The 24,781-nt window shown below is 39.1% G+C and overlaps 1 protein-coding gene across 1 annotated transcript in view; it reads left to right on the top strand.

Annotated features, from left to right (window-relative positions):
- LOC150088284 (aminopeptidase N-like) overlaps window positions 1-24,781 on the top strand; it is a 488,751-nt gene that overhangs the window by 103,899 nt on the left and 360,071 nt on the right. The window contains exon 2 of the mRNA XM_090369447.1: window positions 18,104-18,259. Within this exon, the coding sequence (XP_090225573.1) occupies window positions 18,104-18,259 (156 nt within the window). The remainder of the gene's footprint in view (window positions 1-18,103; window positions 18,260-24,781) is intronic.

Genomic DNA, 24,781 nt, shown 5'->3' with positions numbered 1-24,781 from the left:
CAATGCAGACAGGCTGCCAGGGCAGGTCATGGGATTTTGTCAATGATATATAGGAATTTTGCTAGCAGGGAAAAGGAGGTGATTATCCCTTTGTATAAGGCAATGGTCAGGCCACGCCTTGAGTACTGCGTACAGGTCTGGCGGCCTCATTTTAGGAAGGATGTAGATTTACTTGAGCGTGTACAGAGAAGGGCAACAAGATTGGTGAGGGGAATGAAGGGATCCTCTTACCAAGAGAGGCTTAAGTTCTGCAAATTGCAGTGGGTGGAGACTAGGCACCTGCGCGGTGATCTGATTGAGGTGTATAAGGCCTTGAATGGATTGAGCACGCTGAATTCTGATGGGATCCTTCCACTTGTTTAGATTACGAACCTAAGGGGGCATATTTTCAAATTAAGAAAAGACAGATGTAGAATAGATGTGCGGAAATTTGCCTTTAGCCAGCGGGTGGTTAATTTCTGGAACAAACTTCCATCTGTCGTTGTGGAAGTTGATAGGTTGAATAAATTTAAGGAGGAACTGGACAGGCATTTGGAGGGAATGGTGTGGTTTTTTTTTTTTTTTTTTTTTTTGTTTTTTTTTTGGCTGATGCTGCATAAGCTCATACACATGCTTTCTTGCATCACATGCCACTACTACTACTACTGCTACTTTTATTCAAATCTCTACTTCTTACAATTCTAACTTAGTTGTAACACTCTTATAGCTTTCTTCCTTGCTCGAGACTGCTACCACGACGATTTTCCATTTAAGTTGGCTCTGCTTTGTAACAGGTTCTGAGATATTTCTCAACAGGCTCCTCCCTGGCTGACAAGATTTTCTGAAACTTTTCTTTGACATAAGACGGTCTTTCTTTACTCTGAAAATATATTCATATATCTTTCACTATGGATTATTTCTATTTTCTACTGTTATTAAACTCATTCGAATTATATAATGATATGATTAGTAGTTAATATATACTAATTGTGTTCAAATAAAGTGCACATCAAAAAAAAAAATTTTTTTTTTTTAAATAAATAAATTTTCTGTTTATACTCCGGCACGACAACCAAGTCAGTAGCTTTTACAATAAACCGTCAATACAAATAGTTATCGTATTTAGTAGTCACGGGCTTGAACCCCGGTCCACTCAAGGAACGCGTGCTATGCACTCTCGCTCCTGACCACTGGACTACAACAGGGCGATCGAAAAAGTGAGTACAGCCAAAAATTTAGGTATCTTTATTAAAGAATCGCTTTTCTTTGATGTCCATGTCTCAAAAAACCTATCTTTTTGTTAGCTGCCAGATAGCAAAAACTAGGTTTTCTTAAAAGAATTAACCGAGACTTCAATCAGTTGGCACTTTTCATCTTCCTCTACAAAATTTATGTTAGGTCAACCCTAAAATTTGTCTCACAGGTCTGGTCCGTCCCCACATGCAGCTTACCAAAAATTAGAAATTGAAAATATTAAAAAAGGAGCACTACAGTACGTTTGTTTTAAAAGTGGCCTTGAATACAATGAGAAATCTTACCAAGAGTGGTGTGTATTTTTTGGACTTCAAACGCTGGAAGAAAGAAGAGATAAAGCATACTTACTCCTTTTTAACCAGCTGTTAAATGACACCTTAAATTGTCCTCATCTCGTCTCACAAATAAACTTCAGCGCACAGACAAGGGATTTAAGAAACCATCCACTACTAAAACCATCCTATGCAGGAACAAATTATGGATACTACAACTTCTATAACAGGACTGCAAGATCAATAAACAAAGCAAATCTGGAGATACTTGACACCCCTGAACACTTCAAGAGGCAACTGAAATTGCTAATCGCATCCGTTACAGAACCTTAATATTGATTCTTCTTACAAGTTATAAGACTCTGATTCTGTAATGTGTGTGAAGAAATGCCAGTGTTCCACCTTTCTCCTACCTGTTCACTTCAATCTGACTGATCCTACTCTTCAATCTTCAATCCTACTCTTATTTATTTATTTTTAATTTTATCTGTAGATTTCAATTTACCGTTTTGTGTTCTCTTTACATTGGAAATTTATACGCCAAGCTCCAGCTTTGGAGCTGTGTAATGATGCTTTGTAGCTGCGTCCTCAGACATGTTTGATTGCTGTTTTGTAGCTGTTAATAATAATAACTTTGTATCTATTTCTGATTACAGACTGAGTAATCAGAAATATTTGGGTTAATCAAATCGGAATCAAATCCTAAGAGTACAAACGCATTTCCTGTACGAATTAATCCCTAGAATTGTGTCAAGTATTTTGTCAAACCAGCCGATGCACTAACATTTCTGATGAATGGTACCATAAACCTTGCGTTTGAAGTGCCAGTCACCTCGCGCGACTGGCACTTCCAACCCAAAACTTTTCTTCCACTTGCTTCTCTCTGCTTCCAAAATTCCACCTACTTATATGCAAAGGTGTTTGGGCTCAATTTATATTTGTCCCCATATTGTTTTCCATCGCGACAAAAACACCACACCTCAAATAGTGTATTGGTGATGATCGCCTCTATTGTCTTCACTATCGGCTGAGCTTAATTTCCCGATCCACTTTTGTTCAAACGCTCGCTTTTTCTCGTGTTTAAGTGTATGCAATCAAGGTGCGATTTCTAAACGAAGTAGGCTGGGTCGCATTTCCACTCCTCAGCTCTATTGTTTGAGCTGAGCGCTTGTGCTTGAATGCATTGTACCCCTTTTGTTTCACATTCAGTTAACCGACGCAGAAAAGAAATCACTTAGCTTCCTATATGGAATTATCTTAGGGTCACCTAGAAAATCAATTTCAACTACCGATGTGTATTGTGTCTGCAAATTGCGTGAGTCCTCTGGTCGATCTGCTTGCTTTGCTGGACGAAAACCCTCAGTTTTTCCAGGGGAAAAACCTTGCTATCTACGCCTGAGGCCGACTAACTCAGCCACATAGTGAAAAAAGCCCATTAAAGTTCCTGCGTCATCGATGGGATTCGAACCCGAGACGTTTCCATCCGGTGTGGGGAGGACGGTGACGATACCACTGTTGCAACCTGCGCAGACAATTTCCTCTTGAAGTCGTTCATCTCGTTGCTCCTAGGTAGCGGCTCTATTTATCGTATTAAATGTCCGGATTGAGGAGTATATTGCAGCCGCGAGACGGCTAGGAGGTGGAAGACTATCTCTGAGCATGAGAATATCCACGCGGCCAATTTTAAGCGCTCTGCTATTGCTACACGATTGGAGTAAGCAACACAACTGTTAACCATTCCACGATGTACAAGTTATTGATTTTTCGTGTGACCTCCGTCATCACCCGCTGCTTACGGCATTTCATATTTCTATTGCGGGTCCCATTATGAATCGCAATAGAGGGGATCGAATCGTTCATTATGTATTCTACCCCCTTGGGATGCGAAGAGCGCTGACTTGTCTTGCACACCCCCATTCCGCGTTGTCCACGTTTGTGTAATCGATTCTTCTTCCTTTTTTGGTGTTAAACACTATTGCACCCCGTCATTCCTGATCTACGTATCACAAAAATCCTCTGATATGTATACTGGTGCATGCTGTACATTTTTTTAAAATTTTATAATGGAGCACTGTACCTCACAGAATTATTTGTTTTAGCACTTTTATTGATCGATCCGACACCCGAGGCATTTTTTTACTACTATTGATAAAAGTTACGTTTTTGTTTTTTAAGTGCTCTTTACGAATCTGCCAATATTTTTAAAAGTATTAGTGTCCATTTGCATAACGATATTAGTTTCGGAAACGGAGATAATTTTTTGCCTCCTCTGAAAAGTTTATTTTACTTGACACGTTATATTTTTACAATAAAGAGTTTCTCAGTTTAATAAATAAATAAAGGATCAAGTCTTGTAATAAATTATTACTCGAATGAATTTACACGATTATTATAATACTGAAAGATCGAGAAATGCTTTAACTTTTCCATTCAGCGTAATCGATCGGAAACCGCTGACGTCATCGAACGCGTTTGACATGGAAACGTGTAATATGCTCCTTACTGTATCCCATAGTATATGATTACAAATCTTTATACTGCCCACTAAACACTACTCGTATTATTGTTCTTTTAATTAAGTGTAAACTTTTACACTAAAATTCTTAGGTTGACGGTGGTAGCCCAGTCAAAAGTCTTAAACCTTTGTCCTCCCTCATATTACCTTTTTTTTTTTTTTTTCTGTTTATATTGATTACAAGCCCTTCAAGCAAAACATTTCACTTTTTAATCAATAGTGATAAGGTTGCCATGTTTAACCATGAAATCAATGGTAAATGGCTTCTGAATAAAGAATATGGAAAAATAAACATTTTTTTTTCATAATATTCTTTATATTTCCATTCTGTATTTCAGGGTACACAATTTAAATAATAATTTTTATTAAATGCTGAAATAATAATAAAATTCTTTATTCACAAATTTTTTTAATGGATACGATTCCCGTTACAGGCATCCAGAGGAATCTAACAATCCAATTGGAGACATTGTATTTACTTTTACATACAAACTGCTAAAACACAGAAAAACTGCATAGAACATCCATATAATACATAGAACAACAATATAATGCAAAGAACATGCATAGAATACATAAATTACAGCGAATTCATAGCTTTCTCCAACATAACCCCCCTCCCCCCCAGGGGCTCACATCTGGTGAGTAAGGGCTTGGCACACCCAGGGTACTGAGCTGGATATCATCATTCTTCCCTTTCTTGGTGATTCCTTTCTACTTCTCTCTCTCTCTCTCTCTCTCTCTCTCTCTCTCTCTCAGGGTAATAGGGATTTTTTTTTTTGGCTGGTCAGCATAAGCCTCAGGCTTTCTTGCACCATATGGCTAATAATAATAATAAAATTAACTTCAGCAGCTTTGAGTTATGAGTTATTGCCTTTGAACTGGTTCTTCTGATCTGCTGATTTATAGGGCCGTATAGTGGAGTACGATCTGGATATCTGGTTAAAAAAATTATGAATTTATTTAATTGACAATTAAACGAATTAAATAACAGCTACATTATAATTAATTAATAATTTTAATGAATTAATATTAATTAGATTCTAAAAATAAAAATAATTAAATTATATGGAGTTAGGAGTTTTACTATTTTGCTTTTGTTGTGGCAAGCAGGATTAAAAACAGTTAATGCAAAGTCTTTTTGCTGACACTCAAAACAAACTGATATTACATTCATTTAAACAAATGACAATTTTTTGTAATACCATTTGTTTTGAATGCTTGTGGACATGTGTTTTTGTAAAGGGCGGCTCCTAGAACGTCTGTTTAACTCCGCCTCGTATCTCTGTGAAGAACAGTATCACTACAAATGGGCCAGATATGTGTGTGACGTCGGTTTGTGTGTATTATGTGCGTGTTCTGTTGTTGTGTCTGGCCTCTTGGTTACTCAGAAGCATCAGTCACCTGGACAGATGATTCTGGGTACTCGTCCACACCACGGGAAGGTGGGCCAGTCCCAGTAAAACACGTACCGTCTCAAAAGAGACTGACTCATCTGATGTTGTCAAAAGGTGGGCCAGGTTCCTCTGGGAGCCCATTCCAGAGGAAGAGAGAAAGAAAAAAGAGAGAGAGGGGAAAAAATCCCGTGGCGTAATAAAAAAAAAAAAGAGAGAGAAGCTACACTAGTGGAGAGAGGGAGGGAAAGAAAAAAAAAAGGCTAGTGCAGAGCATGAAGAGAAAATGAGAAAAAATAAATAAAATAAAAACAAATATAGATAAATTTTAGATTAGTAAAATAAAATTTTTATGCTGCTGTCTGGGAATCCCCATTCGTAGCCTGTGTTATTCAGTAGGAGGCTTTCCTCTGCGTGAATACTTGCGTCGAAAAGTTCTGTAAGGCAGCCAGGTTCTCTGGTGTCTGTAGCAGAATGTCCAGTTGATTATCAGTGAGAGGGATGGTATTTGCTAGGTCTTGCCTTAGGTCCTCGTAGAAAGCGCACTCGAAGAGAAGGTGGAACCAATTCGCCTTGGCCCCGCAGTAGCAAATGTCTATGGGCATTAGGCCTAGTTGGAACAGCTTCTCGTTCAATGAGCTATGCCCAGTGACTAGGAATGATATCTCAAGAGTTAGAGAGCCACTTCTGCGCTGACTTAGAGGAGGGGGAAGTCACATCCGGCAGGAATCTCCTTGTAACTGCTACCTTGGTGGAAGTGTTTATCATCTCATTATAACAGCGTGTTCTCTCTGCCTTAGGGTCAGTGTCCAGGTTTAGCTCAATGTCCAAGATCTTGGTCAGAATTTTCGTGATGATTCTAAAGTCAGGCCACGGAAGGTTACATACAGGTCCAGTGGAATGGTCCCAGCTAAAACCTGGATAGCAGCAGTGGATACTGTCCTGCATACCCTATGGGTATCCAGAAGTATTGTCCGTTGTATAGAGCCTAATTTGCCTATCATTTTTACCAATCTAGCTCGGTGGAATCAAGCACCTGCAGCATACGACAAGATCGGAAGGAAAACGGCTTTATAGTACATCTGAAGCGACCGCTTGGACACACCCCATTCGTTCCTGGTGATTGTGATGATTTATTCTGAAAGTTTTTTCACCTTGGAGATGAGATGAATGAGGTGGAGGTGAAAGCTTAATTTATTATCAAGAACCAGCCCTAGCACAGTGATCTGTGTGACAATGGGGAGTTGTACCCCAGAGACTTTAACTTGCGGAGGCCGCCTGAGGTCCAGCTTATTTTTAAAGAGCATCATTTTGGTCTTGCTTGGATTTATCCGTAGCTTATTTAGTGTGGCCCAGGAAGAGAGGTCGTCAAGGAGCCGATTAGCTTCTATGGCTTAGTCTTCTATGGTCGACATAGTCTATGGCTTTGCGAGAGCGGTCGGACACCACGATCGTGAGATCATCCGCAAAAGCAACAATTTTGGTATTGGTAAAGGAGCGAGAAAGCAGTCATGTAGGATGAGACATGGTGGTATTTAGACTCTAGAATTACTGTTCTATCTGAAAAGTAGCTCTGGAAAAGTTTATAGAGATGGCTGGAACAGGAGACTGTCCGGAGACGTGCCAGAGCACTGCCCCACCAGACAGTGTCAAACGCGCCCTCGAAGTCAATGAAGATGGCAAGTTCAAATTTTACTTCAGAGTTTTCTATGGGCAGAACTAGATCGAACAGATCCTCCTCACAGGACCGTCCTGGAGTGAATTCATACTGGCAGGGGGAGAGCAGATTCCGTGCTTGAAAGAGAGCTGTGGTTCTAAGTGCCATTAGCCGCTCCAGTATCTTGCCAAAGTTTGCAAGTAGCGCAATTGGACGGTGAAAGCGCGGGTCAGTAGGGTTTTTGTGCAGCTTCTTAATGAGTTTCAATAGCGAGATTTTCCATTCCACAGGAAAACATTCGCCCTGAAGACATTTGTTGTACAGTAAGAGTATATACTCCGGCCGAAGCGTGTGGAGACGGAGGATGAAACTGTATTCGATGAGATCTAATCCTAGACATTTTTGGATGTTAATATTTTGGAGAACTGCTGATAATTCTTCCAAGGTGAAAGGCTCTGTGTTTTCATCTGATTCATAACTGTTGTTTACAGTACGAATAGCAGTATGTTCAGAAAAGTCCTGAGCAGTGTCATCTGGTGGAAATAGCTTATCAAGGATGTGATTGGCTGAGTCTTACCAGTTGGAAGTCTGCAATCACTGTGCTGAAGATGTCCGGGGTGTAGGTTTTGTCCCGCATGATCTTGTAGACTAGGCCCCACGGATTTGTCGTACCAGATTCTCTGAGGGGAACTCGCAGGGGAACTTGTAAGAAAAGTCGTTACGCATAAGGACTTAGGCTTAACGTGGTATGAAGGCCTCACATTTCAGCAGCATCTAAGCGCCACCAAAACGAAGACCTATGCAGCGATGTGGTTACTACTCAATAGCTTGCAGGAATACATGACCTTCAGCACATTATCCGATATGTCCAACGCTGCCTTTATCCCCTACCATTATATTCCACCATACCATCATCTGGTCCTTAGCACCCAAAACCTATTTCATCAAAAATCTCGGGTTTGAGTATCGGATGATTAAATGGCTTAATAGAATAAGAGGGAAGCACTATACCATTTCTAGATCAGCGCTGTTCTCGAATCTAGACGTGGTGCCTTGGAAACAGCAGATCGTTGCCCAAAATATCCTAACTCTAACTACACTTATAATCGGACGCATCGATGCCCCCAGAATCGACGATATCGTCAGGACTCCCAGAACAGCAGGAAGCTACCAGGCTGACCCAGGCTAGCCTTCAAGCAAGGCTAGACAATCTAGGTCACTTAAGTAATACGTTTTCCGGAAACACAGCCCAGCTTATCAAACAGACTGGAGATTGATGTAGACAAGTTGTGTGTGTTAGATAATTCCTTCAGTTTGTACCCCCTGAAGCTCTGCGCCCAGGGGATATTCCCCCGGCACTCCCCTTGCTACGCCCCTGCAACCTTTATGAATTTATAAAAAATATGTGTTCTGGCCGATTTGCCTGTTTTGCTGGACGAAAAACCCCCAGTTTCTGGGGGGAAAACCCTTGAAATCTACGCCTGAGACCGACTAACTCAGCCACGGAGTGAAAAAAGCCCATTAACGTTCCTCGTGTCATCGACGGGATTCGAACCCAGGCCTTTTCCACCCGGTGTGGGGAACGAAATAGTTAACTTGTAAATTTGTTAAGTTTGCAAGTTAACTTGTAAAATCAACTGTTTGTTAAAATTGATTTATTTGGTTTTTATATAAAGGCCGCCGTAGCCGAGTGATCATAACTACTACTACTACTAGTAGTAGTAGTAATAACTACTACTAGAAGTTATTACTAACTGCTAGTTAACATTTAATGTTAGTAGTTATAATACAAGTGATAGTCCATAAAGTACTTATAATATTAATGTAAGTTAACTCAGTAATACTATTAACTAATAGTATTAGTTATAGGTTAGGATTAACTCAACTGACACAGAAAAACATGACAATTAACTCAACTATTACTGAGTAATAGTTGAGTTAATTGTTAACGGAGTGGATGATTAATTGAGTTAATTAGTTAGTTCATTTACTTGTTAACGGCGCGCCGTTAACTATTAACTACTGTATACTCAAATCAATATTCTACCAAAGGCTTGTTTTCTACTACTGTATACTATAACTATTAGTATATAGTTGGGCCCGAGTGACAAGCGATTTTCTAAAAGATAAAGTTTAATTTCCTTTCCTAGTGTCTTTTTCTCTTTGGTTACCTTAAGTGGTTCTGTGCTTCTAGATTTAAAGCAAGAACCCAGAAAGGAAAATTACCTTTCTGTATTCAGTTATATTTTGTGTGTATATATATATATATATATATATATATATGTTAAATATATATATACACAAAATATATATTATATACTGTATATATTTTGGTGGCGGTCCTGCCTCCGTGTGGCGGGACCGTTCACCTGGGATAAAAAAGTCCCGCTAAAAGATGCAAACATGGCATTTGGTAATTTCCCTCCAATTGAGCCTCGACGGAAGAAAACTCCCAAAACTCCTAGAATTACTCAAGTTCGAGGAAATAAAAACCTTGTGGTGGAGGAGAGTCCCTCTGTTTCGTTGGCTTCTGAGCCTCCGATGGTCATTGTCAAAAGTAACTCGGTTCCAACAGAATCATCTGAAGATCTTTCTCTAACAGAGGGATTGGACCTGGGTGGGTCGTTGAATGCTTCAATTGTATATGCGACAGTTGCCAAAATCAGGAAAGCTCTGGGAGAGTTTTTATCAAAGGATTCTTAGCAAGATAACTAAGTCTGCCTCTAACCGCATTCATAGTCTATGGGCGGATCTAGAGGCAGTTACCACCGCAATCTTAATTGATAATGAACGACTTGAGACCAAAGCATCTGAATTGGAAATCAGAGCAGGTCTTTTGGACAAGATGATACAGATCCAACGTGATCTACATCCTCATAAAACTTTTGCGGAAGCTGTTCGTGGTAGTTCAAAGCGAAATAGACAGACTTCTGAAATAACAGATTCCACTGTTGACTTCTTCAGTGGAGGTGGCGGCTTCTTCGGGCAGATCAATTGCTAGTGAAGATAGGATGGATTCCGGAAGTGGGAACTCTGATTCCGAAAACATACTGATACTTAGGCCCTCAGCAGAATCGTCCCTGGCGTCTAGTCAGGATGTCAGGAAGGAAGTTACTGAAGTGATTAAAAAAGATCACAAGGACATGAAAATTAAGGGTGTACGTCTTTTGAGAAACAAGGGTGTGTTATTGGAGACAACAAATCCTGATGATGCCAAGAAGATCTCAAGTACTTCTGCATTAAAATAAGCAGGATTGTCAATGGAAAAACCCAGATTGTCCGATCCTACAGTTTTGATCTACGGTGTCCCGAAGGACTACCCAAAGGAGGATATTTTGGAGGATTTAATTAATAAAAATTTAAAAGACTTTGGTTTTAGCCAGGAGGAAGTTAAGAATGAGATTACATTCAGATTTAACTGTGGCACCGGAACCAGAGTGACCAATTGGGTTATTGGTCACTTATGGGATACGTGATTCAGAGTGACAAAATGTATCTAGGTTTTACGTCACATAGATTTCGTAAGTTTACATTTGTAAGTAAATGCTTCAGATGTCTGGGATATGGTCACAGTGCGCAGTTCTGTTCCCATAAAGCTGTATCTTGTGGCCACTGCAGGGGTGGAGGCCAGGTTTTTGCTGACTGTATCCACAAGGAGGAACCACCTCAGTGCGTTAATTGTAAACGTAGAGGTAGGGATTGTAATCACTCAGTTAGGGATAATAAATGCCCTGAGTATCTTAAAGCTGTTGAATTGACAGACCGAAGAACCAGACATGAATAATACGACGGTAATTGATTCAACAAGTGTTAACCTGCAATACGGCGAAATAAAAATTCTTCAAATTAATGGGCAGAGATCTCGTGCCGCGGCGATTAGGAAAGCTGTTCATGATCTGGGGTTTGATATTGTATGCTTGGAAGAACCGTATTACTCTTAGAACCGTAGAACCGTAAGTCTACACTTTGGAACAGCTGCTTTTCTGATGCTCGAGGCGAGCAGTTGGTTGATCTGATCTTGGATCATAATCTCTGTGATCATAGGATGTTTCTGGTTTACAGTGCGAGTTGATCTTCCGCTCCTGGATACCCAAATGCAGGCTTGCATTTGTGGATGGACTCTAAGTGGAGATAATGTCAATCTAAATGTTAATGTTTTCTAAGTGTTATTTGTTAAGTTAATGTCATTCAAAGTGTATGTATGTATTTACAATTTACATGTAAATAATTGTATAATGTTGCTTTTGTTTCAACAAGTAGTTGGAACTAGTACTAGGAACAACAAGTTGGAATTAGTATAGGAACAACAAGTAGTTGTTCCTAGTTGGAATTTTTTTTATTTTTTTTATTTATTTTTTATTTATTTTTTATTATTATTATTTTTATTTTTTTATTTTATTTTATTTTTTTTTTCGCTGGCCTCCAAGTTTGGGCAGTCTTGGGGGCAGGATTGCTGGCACCTACCAGTATAGCACTACTTCCGGTAGGTTTAGGATATGTGCATTACAGCACACACAGAGAATGGTTGATCCAGGTGTTCGTTAGTCCCTGGTGGCGAAATGGCCTGACGTAACACTTTTTTTCAGGCCTGTTTTGCAGAGGTTCTGAGCTTTACAGGAGTAATAGGTGGAGATGGGCTTATGTCTAGGAGCCACCCTTCATATCAGGACACACACAAGCAAATATACAGAAAGACTACAGCATATATGAGTATGTATATAAAATTTGTATATAAATCTTGTATATAAATTGATTAATACGTATCTTGAGAATGTATATACAGTTGTGTGTTAATAAATAAAAAAAAAATCATCATCCTAAATTAAATGACACTGGCCATGGCACATCACAGTCGAAAAGACTATGTACTGACACAGGGGCAACAGGAATGCCTATCTTTTCTTATCTTCCACTCCTTGTCAAACAAATGCATCAGTATGCTCTCCACATTTCTGATACAGAAATGCTTGGAAAGCTCAGCAGATTCGCCTAAAATGGTGAAAAGACTTAGATCCGGAAACTTACTATTGCATCAGTATGGTCTCCACATTTCTGATACAGAAATGCTTGGAAAGCTCAGCAGGTTCGCCTAAAATGGTGAAAAGACTTAGATCCGGAAACTTACTAATGCACTGGTGTGAAAAATTTAAGGACCATTCAGGTTTTCACCTGTAGCTTCTCATAGGAGTGGCCTTGATATTGGAAAAGCATACCAAAGGAACCTCGTGGGATACAGAAATGATGAAGAAAACAACACCGATACAACAACGGAAACAAACCGGTACGTACAGAGGGACTTTATTCAAAAATGGCACTGGCTGCCATGATACAGATGCATCACTACCAAAGATGGAACAAAGGGATGGAACAATATTCTTAAGTTCTTGCGGTAACATCGTCCATTCCTCTGTCAGAGCCATCTTCAGCTGGTGAACATTTTCTGGTGGGTGTGAACGACGTGCCGCTGGCGTCTTCCCAGAGCGTCCCATATGTGTTCGATGGGATTTACATCAGTGGAACGGGATGGCCAATCCATACGAACAATGTCCTCACGTTCCAAAAGTATATCAACAGCTGCAGTGCGATGGGACGTTATCATCCATAAACACGAACTCGGGGCCAATGGCACCTCGGAACAGACAGACGCACATGGGGAAGGATTACCTCAGTACAGTAGCGTGCATCGGTTACAGTACCACCTTCCAGTATCTGAAGGTTTTTTTTTATGTAAACCCCAACGTTTTTATGTAACACGAGAGGTATTAGAACCTATAGCCTAGTACCGTGCTTTGGTTGGAGGTTGAGAAGATGAAAGAAGCTATTTGTTGATATTGGACTTGGACTTCTGTAGACTATAATTTTTAGGAACTACGTATGAAGGAAGGTTGTTCCAGTAAACGGCAGTTGAATGAATGGAGTTGTGTACGTCCATCCAAGATAACGCCTCCCCAGACGAGAACACCTCGACCGCCATATCGATCCCTTTCAGTGATGTTTGCGGGGTGATACCGAATGCCAACCTCTCGCCAGATTAGCTGACGTCCAGAATCGCTGCTAAAACTGAATCTACTCTCATCAGTAAAGAGTACCTTAAGTAAAGATTTTGTGGTTGTAATCTTTAGAAATAGTGTTGGTCCTTAAGTTTTGCAGACCAGTGTAGAAAGTGCGAATCGGAAGCAATCAGAGACAATTTTGTGGAATTCCAGTGCAAGCTATCCCACATCATCATCATCATCATCAGCCATTTTCAATCCACTGCAGGATGAAGGCCTCTCCAGCAACTTTCCAGTTCCTTCTGTTTTGAGCACTGGCCATCCATTTACTACTCAAAAACTCATGAATTTCATCTATCCATCTCCGCCTTTGTCTTCCAGGTTTCCTTCTAGCTCCTCTTGGGTACCATTCTGTTATTTTCTTAGTCCATCTGTCATCATGTCTTCGAGCTATGTGTCCTGCCCAAGACCATTTTAGTTCTTTAGTTTTGATAAGAATGTCCTTTACTTGAGTTTGCTGCCTAATCCATGTGTTTCTCTTCTTATCTAACAGCCTGATTCCCAATATAATTCGTTCCATTCTTCGCTGTGTAGTTCTTAGCTTCTCTACCATTCTTTTGGTGAGTGCCCAAGTTTCACTTCCATAAGTCATGGTGGGGAGTATACATTGATTCATTATTTTACGTTTCAGACAAACTGGGATATTGCTCTTCAGTATGTGACTATATTTCCTGAATGCTATCCATCCAAAATTTATTCTTCTCTTGACTTCCAGCCATTTATCATTATTACAGCTAATAACTTGTCCCAGATAAGTATATGACTCCACCTTTTCAATTACTGCTCCTTCAATCATTATTTCCCTTTCCGTGGCATACTTGTTCATCATTACTTTTGTTTTAGCCATATTCATCTTTAGTCCAAAATCCTTACTAACTGTGCATAACTGATTAAGATTTTCCTCTAATTCTTTGGGATCGTGGCTTATGACCACAATGTCATCTGCAAATCGTAAATGGTTTAGGTACTCTCCGTTCACATTGACTCCTTTCTGCGACCAGTCTAATCTTCTGAAAGCTTCCTCAAGGGCAGCAGTAAACAGCTTCGGAGATATTGTGTCTCCTTGTCGAACTCCTTTCTCGATTTTAAATTTGCTACTGTCTTTGTCTAGTCTAATAAAGGATGTAGCACTCTCATATATTTTCTTCAAAATCATAATATATGGAGTATCTATGCCTTGTCTTTCCAGTGCCTGAAACATTGCCTTATGCTGTATGGAGTCAAATGCCTTTTCATAATCCACAAATGCCAGGCATAATGGTGTTTTATATTCATTTGCTTTCTCCATTAGCTGTGATATTACGTGAAGGTGATCCATAGTTGAGAATCCTGTCCTAAAGCCAGCTTGCTCTTTCGGTTGATTCTCATCAAGTATTCTTTCTAATCTGTTAGTAATGACCCTTGTGAACAACTTGTAGATATGGGATAACAAGCTAATTGGTCTATAATTTCCAATTTCTGATTTATCTCCTTTCTTATGCAGCAAAACTATGATTGCATTATTCCACTGCTTAGGCATCACACCTTTTCTAATGCACTTTGTGAAGAGCCTTGCCAGTTTTTGTGTTATGTCTCTTCCTCCCAATTTTAACAACTCTACAGTAACTTCATCTTCCCCCGGGGCTTTCCGATTCTTCATTTTCTTCAATACATGTTCTACCTCATCAGGAAGAATATCGGGTATGTCGTATGTGTTGCTACTTTGCAATCCATCTTCCCCACTGCTGGTATCATTCCCTCGCTCCTTGTATAATTCTCTATAGTAGTCTTCTGCTATTTGAATTATGCCTTCTCTGCTGTTTATAAGTACACCATCGCTATTCTTCAGTTTCAGTATCATTTGTCTTTCTGTATTACTGCTCATGGCTGCTGATTTAAATCCTTTGTTTTCCCTTAATGCTTGTTCTACTTTTCTTGTGTTAAATCTTCTTATGTCCTCTCTGAGTCTCTTTCTAATGGCTTTGCATAACTCAGTATACTCAATTTTCTCCCTGTCAGTGTTTTTCTTGCTCTTCATTTGTCGTCTTTGGTTCATCATGACAAATGTTTCTTGACTAATTTTTTCTTCTTTGGATTTCTGTTTCCCTATAGGTTTCTTGGGCTTTATCACTTTCAAAAAGTTGTAATATTCCTCGTCGATATCTTGGTCCTCAGCAGTCTGCAGAAGCTCATACTTGTTCTTAAGTTCCAGTACATACTGCTTTTTCTCCTCTTCTGTTATCTCAAAGACCTTTGTATTATTTACTCGAGTCAGTTTTTTCCTTTCTTTTCCTACATCTATATCAAGTGTACATCTTACCATTCTGTGATCACTTCCAACATTTACCTTATTCAGGACGGTAACATCAGTCACAATATATCTTCTGTTAGTGAGGATGAAGTCGATTTCATTAGTTGTTAATCCATTTGGACTCTTCCATGTCCACTTTCTGTTCACCCTTTTCTTGAAAAAAGTGTTCATTACTGACAGTCCTTGAGATTCTGCAAATTCCACAAGTCTTTCACCTCTTTCATTTCTTTCACCAATTCCAAAATTTCCTATAGTTCCCCTTTCTGCACTGTTTTGTCTTTTTCCAACTTTAGCATTGAAGTCCCCCATAATAATAGTGTAGTGGGTTTTCTGCTCATCTAGAAGACTCTCAATTTCGGTGTCCATTTCTTCAACCTCTTCATCATCATGGCTCGATGTTGGTGCATAAATCATTATAATCTTTAGCTTGTACCTCTTAGAAATCTTGAGTATTAGTCTTGACACCCTTGGTGATGTACTTTTGAATTCCAAAATGTTGTTTTTGCTATCCCACATGCAACACTAAATACCTCCAAAGGGATAATTTCTAAATGGGACTTAAAATAACAAAACGTCACACAAGCTAAGCGTTATGGTCAGCTTGTTCCCTCGCGGAACATCGTCCTTTCGTTTGCTACACCAAATTTACCAACGAGTGTTAAAGCCGGCTATCTCAATTGTCGTGTAAGACCCTACATTCCTAATCTCATCAGGATTAGGAATGTAGGGTCTTACACGATGTTATCAGTATCAAAAATTTGTGTTCTCTCAGACCGTCTGTCGCGGGGATGCAGTGTGCCCAAACTGTGGGTCAAAATCCCACACACAAACGGAATGCGATGCTGAAACACCACGTTGTCCGAATTGTCAAGGCCAACCCCCCACCCCTTATTCAAGGTCCTGTGAACTATGGAAAATAGGGGAAAAAATCCAAAAATATACAAAGTAGAGCGGAAAGTGACTTACCAGGAGGCAAAGAAGCAAATTATACTTACTACAGCAAAACATACCTGTGGAACAGCAGCAAAGTATGCACCAGTCAGCAGCTACTCAAACTGACGTATTAGTTCCCCCAACCATGTCTATTGCAGATTCGGCCCGAGAAATACTCTCAACCTCACAGAAATTCACTAAGGAACTGCATGTGATAGATCGTACCAACAACACTCCAATTTCAATACCTTCAACTGCATCGCAGTTTTCATCAGAAACCGTAAAAACTAAAACAGCAGTCCCAACGCAGAAGACTCGGCCAAATTTAACAAATATGGATACAGTTGAAAACATCATCCCAGATGAGCCAATATCGCCTTCTGTTGTATGCAGAAGACGATATGGAAACAGGACGTCCTATCTTCTCGAAAAAATGAAAAATAAAATTGGACAGACAAAAACAGACTGGACCTAAAAAGTAGACTGAATCAAACCCAACAAATAATGGATCACCTCATACAGTGGAACTGTAGACGCCTAGGTAGTAATATCCATGACCGATGATATCTATGACCTAATGAAGCAGTATAGTCCTGTAAGCACACAGGACTATACTGCTTGAAGGTTTACAAAAAACTAATCTTCCTCCACAAGTAAGGCCGATAATCCAGAACTGTACCGAATACCAACATAACAGAAATAATAGAAATAGTCTATAGAAATATTCTGCGTGGCCATTCTTGTAAACTCTCAAGAATTTCTACTAAACACATTTAACTGCATTTCTACTAAACACATTTCACCTTAGAAGCAGTAGAATACATGTCTCCTTAGGAATCATGTTAACAACAGTTTAAATCTACCTATTATCAAACAAAGAATACACTCATAAATATATATTAAAGTTTAACCTGAAAAACGGTATCTAGGTTTAATAGAACGACAAAGGCATAAAATAAAATGAAATAAATAAATAGAAGCTTTCGAGATTAGGAATCTCTTCTTCAGCTATGAAAAATACATATGGAATGTGCCTGGCGTGTCATGTCAGGCAAACAGAGCATGCACAAGGATGTGCACGTAATGCTGTAAGCATTTACTGGACAGAATTGGGTAATTTTTGCTGCAACTGTAAGGTGCGCAAATGAGCGGAGTGCCTGGGCGTGTCCCAATGCAACGCTATAGCCTCTGACTGGTTGAACCGTACGCCTCTATTGCGATTGAAAACTCTATGGCAACCAACCAGATATGTGAAGTGACTCAAGCCACAGTCGTTGATGGTAGTGACGTGATTGGTGAACGACCTCGGTATCGCGCCTGGGATTGAGGTCGTGCTGCATGTTCCAATAGTGCTCTACAGAGTGCACAGAGTCAGTCGATCGAATGGCCCTGCAGGCCATTCGATCGGCTGGTCCATGCAATACGACCTCAATCCCAGGCGTGATACCGAGGTCGTTGACCAACACGTCATTACCATCAACGACTGTGGTTTGAGTCGGTTAGTCAGTGAGACGGTTAGTCTCCTTTCCGACTTAAAGTTATTCTTAAGAAATTACATAGCTAAATGGAAGAAAATTTTAGAAGTGAAATACTCTGGGAAAACCAAAGATAAGAGTCATTGATTTATTGCTGTTTATTAATATCAGTTAATATGTAATTTATAGAATATTTATTTGGAAAGCTTCCAGTCTTGTTGATAATTGAGAATTATATATATATAGGTTTTAAAATGTTTTTAATATTTTAATTTTCGAAGGTGGTTGGCCACAACTCAGTTTCAGCCTACAGATGCCAGAAGAGCATTCCCTTGTTTTGATGAGCCATCACTCAAAGCCAATTTTAACATCACTATCGTTAGATGGAACAACATGACGTCACTCTCCAACATGCCTCTCTTGAGAAGTGAAAGCAGGTAATGACGATTTAAAATCTGGTAGTAATCACAAATATGAGAGATCACTAACACGAGTATATTACTGTAGTACATCGAAGAACATGAAAGCCAGTTTGAATTTTTTAACATAAGTCTAACATTTCTAGGGCTGCAGTTTTCAGAAAGAAAATTACTTTTCTAGAGAAAGGAGGTCCTGGACAAAGAAGAAGGAAAAACAGAACAGTTCAGAATTTATCGATGTTTAGTTGTCGGCTGGTTTCATATACTGTATATTCTAATATCCGGGGGGTGAAGGTTTTCTGAAGATCTTAAGGATGGTTGAGAGAGGAGGGGAGGAAACCTGAACTTTTAGGTTTGAGTTTAATTGTTTAAGATTGTGTAAACTTATACATAGATTTCGTTCTTATCAAGATAAAAGATTATCTTGATAGGAATGAAACCGGATTATGGATTGAACAGTTACTTCTGTAACTGTTCAATCATTATATTCCTTAGCAAGATAAAACTTACACGCCTGTTATTAACCACTTCACCCTTTGAAACACCCTTGTGAAAGTTGGTAATAACTGGCGTGTATATTTTTTTGGATTCTGTTGTTGTTAGTTGGTTTTTAGGAGCATTAGCAGCTAAGGCCATATTGCTCCGGGGATATGCGGTGGTCATTCCCTGACCTTTCCACATCCTCCGTATTTGGTGGTCACGGGCTCGAACCCCGGTTTAATCAAGAAGCGTGTGCTACACACTGCTGCTCCTGCCCACCTAGCTACAGAGGCTTTTTGGATTCTATCAGCTAAGTTATTCTATCAGGTAGGTTGTTCAATTTTGGCTACAATTTTTTCCGCTTTCCATTGAATTATTTTAAACTTATTTAATTCTCAATCAGCATTACACATCTGCTAATCTGGTTAGCTATAAAGTTCTTTATGTGTGAATTATAGATGCTAAGCATTTATTCACTTAGAAGCAACCTGTACAGGATTATCAATAGTCATGTCATTCTCGTTCAGAGGGCCAATATGGTCATCCCTTTCCTTCTAGTGTTAATGTATATAAAGAATTCCTTATAGATTAGTTTTTTCCGATAAACTTGATTATAAATTAGTTTTTACTGTAGGACGCCGTGTCCCCTGACAATCTTTGTCCATCCTATACATTTTGATTCCCTTTCACTAAGCTAGTCCAATGACATCCATTTTGTTCTAAACCTGAAAGCTATCTCTTAGTTGATATAAAATGTTTAGTGTCCTCACCGGCACTCCCATTTGGCATTTGCATTTTTAATAACACCAGTTGGGTTCACTGAATGTCTGGGCCCATTATAATCAGCTCTGCAAAAACAAAATCCCTTCCTCTTACCCTCTATAGTAGTTATTTCTTTAAATAAATCATATCTAAATATATGATATGATCACTGCAACCTAAAGAATCCTTTAATTGAAGTTTCTTATGCATGATAAAGCACTGCTGATGATCAGAACAAGAACAGTGGCTTCTCTTGTTGCGTCTCAAACATGCTAGTTTAAAAGAGTCATCTTATAAATCCAGAATTGTTCTGCTAATAAGTGAGCCACTAATTGTTGAGTTCTAATAAATATATGGAAAGTTTCGGTTCAGATGAGATTTGCTTGCCCATTCTAATTTTTATACATTTGTTTATTATACTCATCACAATCATTTGGCCAATAAGGTGCTCCTACTCTCATTTCTGTTTTCAAGTGTTTAAGCGACACCTGACTGAATCAACACTACAGTAGCAACCTATGTCTACTGTTGTGCTGTTTTAGAAACTATTGCATTTATTATTCATGTGCTCCTCCACCAAAAAAAGCGTAACTCTTTCACCACACCTGTCCTTACCAGTCTTCACTTTCTATGACCTGGCGGATGCGGTATGGCGATTAGGAACAATCAATTACTTGGAATGATGCACTTGATAGAAGGGGAGATTATCAAGAAGTTGCATCACGTAATGTCTAAGATTTCTTTTTACTTGTATAACTATCTAAGGGATGGCTGCTTTCCGAAGTATTGGAAAGATGCTTTGCTAAAGATATTGCTCAAGTAACTTGATAAACCAAAGAATGATCTGGAATCGTATTGTCCAATGGCACTATTACCAGGAGTAGCAGTGCTATTGGACATAACGCTAAAGCATATCAGTGAACCTTGCAAAGATTATGAACTGTACATAATCAACTCTAGAATTATCTGGCAGGCTGTATAGTATAGTATGGCTTCACTTGTGAGGGTGGGACAAAAGATGCCCTCCACTTAGTATTAAACTTAACAAGACATTGCATAAGCAAATATGTGCTATGAAGTTTTATGGACTTTTCAGGTACAATTAATACCATTAAAGATTGTAGCAGCGTAATAATGATGCACTTATCAAACTGTTCATCTACAATCTTAGTACCGTCAGGGACTATTTTAAGAACAGGATGGTTGTTTCTGTTGTTGGGTTTTAGGAGCATCAGCCACTAATGTCTGTGTTGCTCTGTGTATATTGTCTGTAAATTGCATGTGTTCTGAGGTCGATTTTCTGTTTGCTGGACAAAAAGCCCGAGTTTCAGGGAGAAAAACCATGCTACCCTCGCCTGAGACCGACTAACTCAGCCATGTTGTGAAAAAGACCCATAAAAATTCCTCCCGTCATCGACGGGATTCGAACTGAGGTCCCTTCCACCCGATATGGGGGGCGGCGGCGATCCTACCAACTGTGCTAACCACGAGGACGAGTAGTATGGGATGCGTATGGTCCTCTATTGATAGTACTGTGTGTGAAGTGATAAAAGGTTGGTTCCAAGAAAGTTCGGTATTTGGCCGTCTTATCAAGTCTTGTTTTGTAACACTGGCTCTATTATTAGTAAAAATTATCATCAAAAGGGACGGCGTAATATGGTCACATATGCCGGTGATCTCATGATGTTGGTTGGTAGATCTAGGTCCCGGACTGAAAATCGATTAGAAAGTCTGATGGAGAAATTCACTCATAATTTCACACTTAACAGATTTACAGTCTCCTCTGTGAAAAGGAAAATCATGCTGTTAAACGAGTCCCTGCTGAGATGCATCAGTTGCTGTCAGGATAAAAGGTATTTGCCATCCGTCGACCATGTTAAATAACTGGAGGTTCAATCAGATGGATCATTTAGTTTTATAAAACATATTCTATATCATTTTGATAAGTAAAGAAAATTGTGATCATGATATCAAGAATCAGAATCACAATCAGAATCAGTTAGAACAGGATATAAAGGGAAAACACTACACCCTTTATGATTGTATCTTTGTTCCAATAGTCTCATATGCAGCATCTATATAGTATCAGCGTTGAGGAAATTATGTTCAATTCAAAGAGCTATACTATTGAGAATAATCAAGGCGTATAACACGGTCTCACACGGACAGCACTAAAATGCCCATTGACTTGTAAGTCATTTAACACACAAATATGTTATTACTTGCATTAATGGAGGTAGTTTGCCATGTCTGCTTACTTTATACCTGATTGAGAAGTGCACTGGTCGAAGTTTGTATGGAAGTTGGTTGTTTTCATGTTCAGAATGGAATCATTGTTCAATATCTAAGAATAGATGAAAGTCATGACGTTCTGAATGATTGATGTGTTCCTTACTCCTAATTTATTTTTATTATGATATTTGATAGCTGCGTTGTGAAGAATGACTTCATTCAAGAAAGGCTGAACTCATATAGAGCGGTGTTATACAGAACTGAGAACCTGTACTGCATTTGGGTATTAGGCTGAGAATGGTTATGGTTATGTGGAACTTCAAGCGGTTCTCTAACTCATCATATGGAACAGATTCCTGTGTGGAAGTGAAAGAGATGAGGTACTCTGTTACCTTAAATGGGGTGTCCACTCTCTTACATTTATATGTACAATAGCAATAGCAGCAGTCGTGCATTGTGATTAATAGTGCTGTGTGGTAGCACTGCCTGGTCAGTAACAAAGGCAATTCATGGTGCTGCCCGATTTAATGCAAATCCAAATGGAGGTTATGGTGCCGCACGAGTAATTGATCCTGGGCGATAGCTGCTTGTGATGTGTTATTGTGGAAAGTGGCTTGTGATTACCTTGGCAAGTTGGTTTAGATGGCGGCTCAACTGGAATAATTGTAAGAAACTCCAAATGGTAGCTCATTGTGCTACATTAGTGACTGTTCCTAGATGGTTACTTATGCTACCTTAGTGATAAACCAGACACTACACTTTTTTCTGGTTTATGCAGTAGTTCTGCATTCCATCACAGAGTACATACGGCGCAGATGTGGGAGACCACAGGTGGTGCCTAACCCTAAATACTATGCTACCTTAGTGACTTACCCCAGACTGAGGCTCGTTGTCCTACCCTTGTGTTCAGGTGCCGTCCTACATAAGATACTATACTATACTACCCTAGTGTCTGATCCCAGATGGTGGCGCATGGTTCTGCCCAAAATTATGATAGATTCGAAATGATGGCCCAATACTGCCTATGTGGCTGTTTCGGAATGGTACTGATGTCTTCAGTGGCTGATAGACTATTACTTATTTTGCTGTCTTCATAACAGTCAGGAAGTGGCTCATTGTGCAACTCGTGACTTAGGCAGTGGCTCTTTATGCTCTCCAGTGACTAATTCCAGGTAGTAGGTCTTTCTGATGCTAAAGTGACTTTTCTCTCTTTTTTTTTTTTTTTTTTACCAAGACCCTTCAGGCATGGATCAGAGGGCGAGGTACACTGATATACATGCTTTAGAAAAGATCAGCACTTCAATGGATCGATAGAAAGTTTTCTCTTGCGTCCATGTAGAAAGGAGGTAATAAATGTGGCTGTACATTCCGAAGTCCCCTGGGCTAAGTGTATAGCCAATATATCACAAGAAACACAATTACATTGCATAATGTATTCATGCATGATTACATTATGATACATAAACACCACTACATTGATTGGCCTTTATCTGTACAATGTCTTCACATATTACGCGTCGGAATTGCCAAAGGTTGGCTACTACTGCCTAAACACAATACAGTAATTAAGAAAAGTGTTTTAAAATGATGTATCTGTGTATTAAAATTATGTATCCCCAGTATCAAAGTGTCCTCATGCTTCTATATACCAATTCCAACATTTGATGACTTAACCAATTCTTCAAACTCATTAAATTTATTTACTATGCTCATAGCAAGTTCATTAGCAAGTTAAAGAGTGTCTGTCTGTGTTTTAATTAATTCAACACAGTCCATGTAATGGCTAATCTCCTAGCAGGCGCTGTGATCCCCTCTTCTATCTTTCCAGGATAGAGTGTGTCACAACAGAAGTAATACAAGAATCAGTTATATATCTGTTTATGGCTTCATTAACCCAATATTCTGTACACTCCCTAAAACAAGCAGTTTCTCGGCCCACCCAACACTACCTTGATTGGATCAGCAATAAATATTCTTGTGCCCTTTCTATTCATGTGTGACCCGTCTGTATAAAATAATTATTTTATAGAGAATTAAATAATAAATATTTAAATAACAAAGTACTTCTTATGGATCGCATGCCACGAACATTCAGATCGCATTCAGTGTCGCATTTATCGGTAGTCACCGCAACACACTTGACAGTTTAGAGCTGTTTGAGTGGATGCATTAATTACTGTAACTGCCAGGGGAGAATGGTAATATTCAAGATATGTTTAGTTTAATTTAATGAAATCTTTTTAAAATTTTTCATTCTTTTTAGGCAAAAACGGTTGAAGGTGCCAAAAATGCATGTGTCACATACGTTACGATGCATGCTTTTTCTGCAGGTTTTCAACATATAAACCTTTGTTTTATAAACACTGAAAAAGACACCAAAAAGGTAGTGGGGAGGGAGCACTTACACGCTTTTCCGATTATGGCACTGTCTGGGCCAGTTTCTTTGAAAGTACGATGACGGGAGTCTACTATATGAAGTGCAAACGACCTGAAAGATAAAATTAGTAAAAGTATTTAAAAATATAATACACACGGTAATCATTTAATTAGTGAAATGTTCCGGCTTTAATTTTAATCTTCGTTGCAGGCGCTCTCCTTTTCCAAATAATCTTCGAAGTGACAAATCGCGAAAGAATAATCTTCGAAAGAGATTATTTCCTCATTGATGCGCCATCGACGAATACACTCTTAAGAGCACTCCCCGAAGCCATTTCTTGATAAGTCTTTGAAAATGATTGTTGTTACAACAGATTATCTGGAAAATGTGTAGATTCTTCCAATTAACGATTTGCATAAAATTATCTTATATTTCGTCTGGTAATGACAGTGTCGTCCGACCTTTGTCGTCTCTGCCCGGTGATAGAAGTAGTATTTTGTCCCCTTACTTTAAACAATTCAATAGAAAGTGGGATGTTTTGCCGGAATAGGTTTAAATTCGGTTAGTTCACTGCATAGTGCATATTTAGTTCATAATTGAAAAAAATAATAAAATTAATAATTAAAAAAATACAAAGTAACGTATTTTTAATTAAAAACAAACCAAATATAAATCTGAAAAATTTTTTT

Source organism: Mastigoproctus giganteus, chromosome 3 (assembly GCF_048544385.1).
Source record: "Mastigoproctus giganteus isolate SK-2022 chromosome 3, ASM4854438v1, whole genome shotgun sequence".
NCBI lineage: Eukaryota > Metazoa > Arthropoda > Arachnida > Uropygi > Thelyphonidae > Mastigoproctus > Mastigoproctus giganteus.
This window is presented reverse-complemented; position numbering and strand designations above follow the sequence as displayed.